At 54.8% G+C, this 3576-nt stretch overlaps 1 protein-coding gene across 1 annotated transcript; it reads right to left on the minus strand.

The window, feature by feature from the left end:
• Positions 1-759: 759 nt before the first annotated feature.
• Positions 760-1554, minus strand: LOC135909949 (micronuclear linker histone polyprotein-like). The gene has a single exon (XM_065441954.1). The coding sequence runs from the start codon at positions 1552-1554 to the stop codon at positions 760-762; it is 795 nt and encodes a 264-aa protein (XP_065298026.1).
• Between the last annotated feature and the right edge of the window lie 2022 nt (positions 1555-3576).

Below are 3576 nucleotides of genomic sequence, written 5' to 3' on the forward strand. Positions count from 1 at the left end.
CCAAGGGCAGATTAGGGGACATACGTTGTACTTCTTAATTGATTCAAGAAATGATAAATTATTGAAAATGAAAGTTGATGTAAAAACAACTTCCAGCAGGTGGGATGCGAAGACGAGAGTTCGTATCGAACCTGCGGTCAGTTGTTTTTTAATCCACCTTCGTTTTCTTTAATTTATAATTTATTTTTTCAATTAAGAACTACAAGTAACGTCCCCTACGCTCTCATGGGTGTCTGTTTTTTTGTTTTTGCTTATAATGATGGTGGTAATAAAAATCAGGTTCGTCCGATACACGCAGTTTAATCATGCATCAAACACGTGCGACGTGCTGATATCGCATTTCACTCTCATTTAACCCTCAATCGTCGCCGTATTTTTTCACTTGCGCTGTCCGCACGCAGCGTTGCCAACCCTCGACCACTCGGGCCGATAGAGCTCCGACGAGGAGCTGCTTTATTGCTTGCTCGATTGGGCCTGCCTTACAGTGAGCGCTACATTTACCTTTAATCCCGTATTAACTTTAACGAACAAGAGAATAACATACACCGTGGGCAACAACACCTGGAAGAAATAAGTGAACAACAGTTTAGCTCCTTCGAGAAATTTATTGTGAACCCCTTTCGAATGACGCAAGGCAATATTTCGGGAATGAAATTACGTCGCCTCCAAATTATTGGATCTTCCGCGGGGAGCCAATGCAAATCCCAAGTGCCGATTTCCACTGGATGTGACCAGCGCGCTTCCGTGATCACTGTGACGTCACTTGCCCTTGGCACTTTTCTTGGGCTTGGAAGAACTCGTCCGCTTGGCCCGCCGTGATTTCGACGACGACCTGCTCGCCGCCTTCTTCGACTTCACCCGCCTACCTCGACGGCTCGACGACCTGCTACGGGCGCGGCGGTGCCGTTTACGTCCGCCACTCTTGGTGGTCGCGCTCGCGGCAGACGAGCCGCTCACGGAGCGGTGGTGACGTCGGCTCTTGCTGCGTCCCCTCTTTCGGCCTCGGCTGCTCTCCGAGCCGGTGGTCGACGTCCCCCGGCGACTGCCTCTGTGCTTGCGGCCACCTCGGCCGCTGCGGGACGAGTGTCGGGATCGGCCACGGCTCCTTCCCCTCCTGGCATGGTGGCTGCTGCTGCCGGGGGAGAGACTACGCGAGCGGAGGCGATGCTTGGTACCCTTGGCCGCGACCGAGAAGGCACCGCTTGTGGACGAGCTGTGTGCTCGAGTGTTGCGGCTCGCTCTAGGTGCCTTTTGTGAACGCCCCTTGCTGGTGAACGGGGCGTCCACATCGGCGTCTAGGGTCGGCTCATCGAAGGTCTTTCTTATCTTAGCAGAAGCCCTGATGGTGATTGCTTTCTGCGCCGCCGGCTTCACTGACCTGGACCTCGTCGTTGGTGTAGAGGAATCCTTGGTCGCCTTCCCGCGTGGCCGCTTGACGACGGGCGCCTCTTCAGATGGACTGCCCCCATCGTCGGCAGCAGCCCGCTTTCGCTTCGCCCGGGTGGTCTTGGGCGGGACCGCTTTCTTGTTGGCCGAATGACCCTCCTCCGTCATGGCGGCAACAGCTCGGCGCACTCCCTCGGCTTGGCTCCTCCGTCGGCGCGCACTCCCGCTGTCTCCCTGCCGTTGGCCTCCGCCTTGAGGCTGACAGGGAATCCGGTGGCAGGCCTGGCTTCCAGAGCAGCCGTGCCCGCAGCGCGAAGACGGCCGCCTGCCGCGATCCAACCGAGGCTGCTCCGGCCGGTCGAGCCGCACTCGCGAGCCCCGTGGAACGGCGCGTGAAGTGCTGGGCTTCTTTCTCTTTCGGCGTGCCAATCTTCTGGCGAGCAGCCCTCACTTTTGCAGCATTCCAATGCTTGGAATGGTTAGCGATGTTAATGCAAACCTCACAAAAAGTATGCCACATTTACTACCAGTCTGTTTTAACCCCAATGTTTAGTATTTACGGAGGCTTCGGAGCGGGATACAAGTGAGAATTGTACTCGGGCATTTTATTGTAATCGCACTTGTCGTAGATAGGAGCTGTGTAGTACGGTTATAACACAACACTGTACTGATGTATATGTGTTGTTGCGTGTGCCGAGGTATGCGTGGCCGGCAGGAGGTCTGGACCCCACTTCACGCAGAGTCAGAGACGAGGAGAGCTTTCTCAGCGAAGAATTCTTTATACAGTATGTACAAGTTGGCGTGGTTAACAGGAGAGACCAAAAGAGCAGCTGCAAGCTGCTTAAATAACACTTCCCGTCCCTAGATTCCCCAGACAGTCCCTAAAGACGAGCAGTTTCGAGGGAGAGAGGGTCCGGGCAGCCTCCGTGGTCCCAACGCCGCTCTCAGTGGCCGGCGCCTCCGGGCACCGCGCTTCGCCGTCAGCCCAATCTGTCGGTCGGTCGGTATGGTGCGCTGGGCAAGTTCAATGGCCCGGCATACGACAAAGGGAACAATCTGCACGGCAAGGTGTCGAAACATAGTCCTTGGGTGGTCGCTAAAAGGGTTGCCCCTGGGCGCCGCCGCCCAAAGGAGGGGGTGGGGTGCATTGCTGTCCGCACGAGGAGGGGCTGAATAGCAGTCGGTGAGCCGGCGGCCGCCTCTGTCGTGTACGCCGTGCAGCCGCGAGGACACCCAAGCCGTGTACTTAGTCGTCATGTGCCCGAAGCGGGCGCCATGTGGGGATGAATGCTGCCTCCACGGTCGACACACCACAGCACTGGCCTCCCGTCAAGCAAATCCCAAGGCACAAACATAACAGCTCCTCCGCCGACGGGGAAGATCTCGTACGGTGAGAAGTCTCAGCTGCTCGACGGAAGAGATCTGCTTCGCCTCCTGTCTCTTCATTTTCTCCTAAATCACGTAAAAGGAAACCACTGGCTCTGCAGTGCAAGCCGTACTCCGCAAGCGACGAAGCTGACATTGACAGTGAAAAATCCTATACATGTACTTCGTTAACTTCTGGTAGTCACACAAGTGTTCTCGCTTCTTCACAAGGCAAATAAACAAAACAATACAGTTGCAGTCAAAAGAAATCTAGTACAAGCTGGCAAGATAAACTAAAAGGCGCGGCTTAAACCATCAGTATTGGTGTTGGCCGCTCCTTTTCGATAGCGCACGCTGAAATTCAGCTCCTGAAGTGCTTGACTCCACCTTAACAATCGGGGATTCTTGCCTCACATTTGAGCCAGCCACTTTAGCGGGCAATGATCAGTCACAAAGACAAATGTCGTTCCGTAAAGGTAGCAGGCTAGTTTTTGAGATGCCCAAACAAGGCATGCACATTCTTTTTGCGATGCGCTATAGGCCTCCTGTCGCACCGTGAGCTTTCGGCTCGCGCATAACACTGGGTGCTCTTCACCATTGTCACCCTCCTGACACAACATAACCCCTAACCCACGATTGCTTGTATCGCACTGTACAATGAAGGGTTGGTCGTAGTTCGGTGCACGCAGCACGGGAGAAGCCGAGAGAGCCGCTTTGAGCCCCTGAAACGCGTCCCCTTTGGCGTCATCCCAAATTACTTTTTCAAGAGCCGATTTTCTTAGGGAATCGGTCAGTGGAGGCGCTAGTTCTGAATATGGGGGGTTG

Source organism: Dermacentor albipictus, chromosome 1 (assembly GCF_038994185.2).
Source record: "Dermacentor albipictus isolate Rhodes 1998 colony chromosome 1, USDA_Dalb.pri_finalv2, whole genome shotgun sequence".
Lineage (NCBI taxonomy): Eukaryota > Metazoa > Arthropoda > Arachnida > Ixodida > Ixodidae > Dermacentor > Dermacentor albipictus.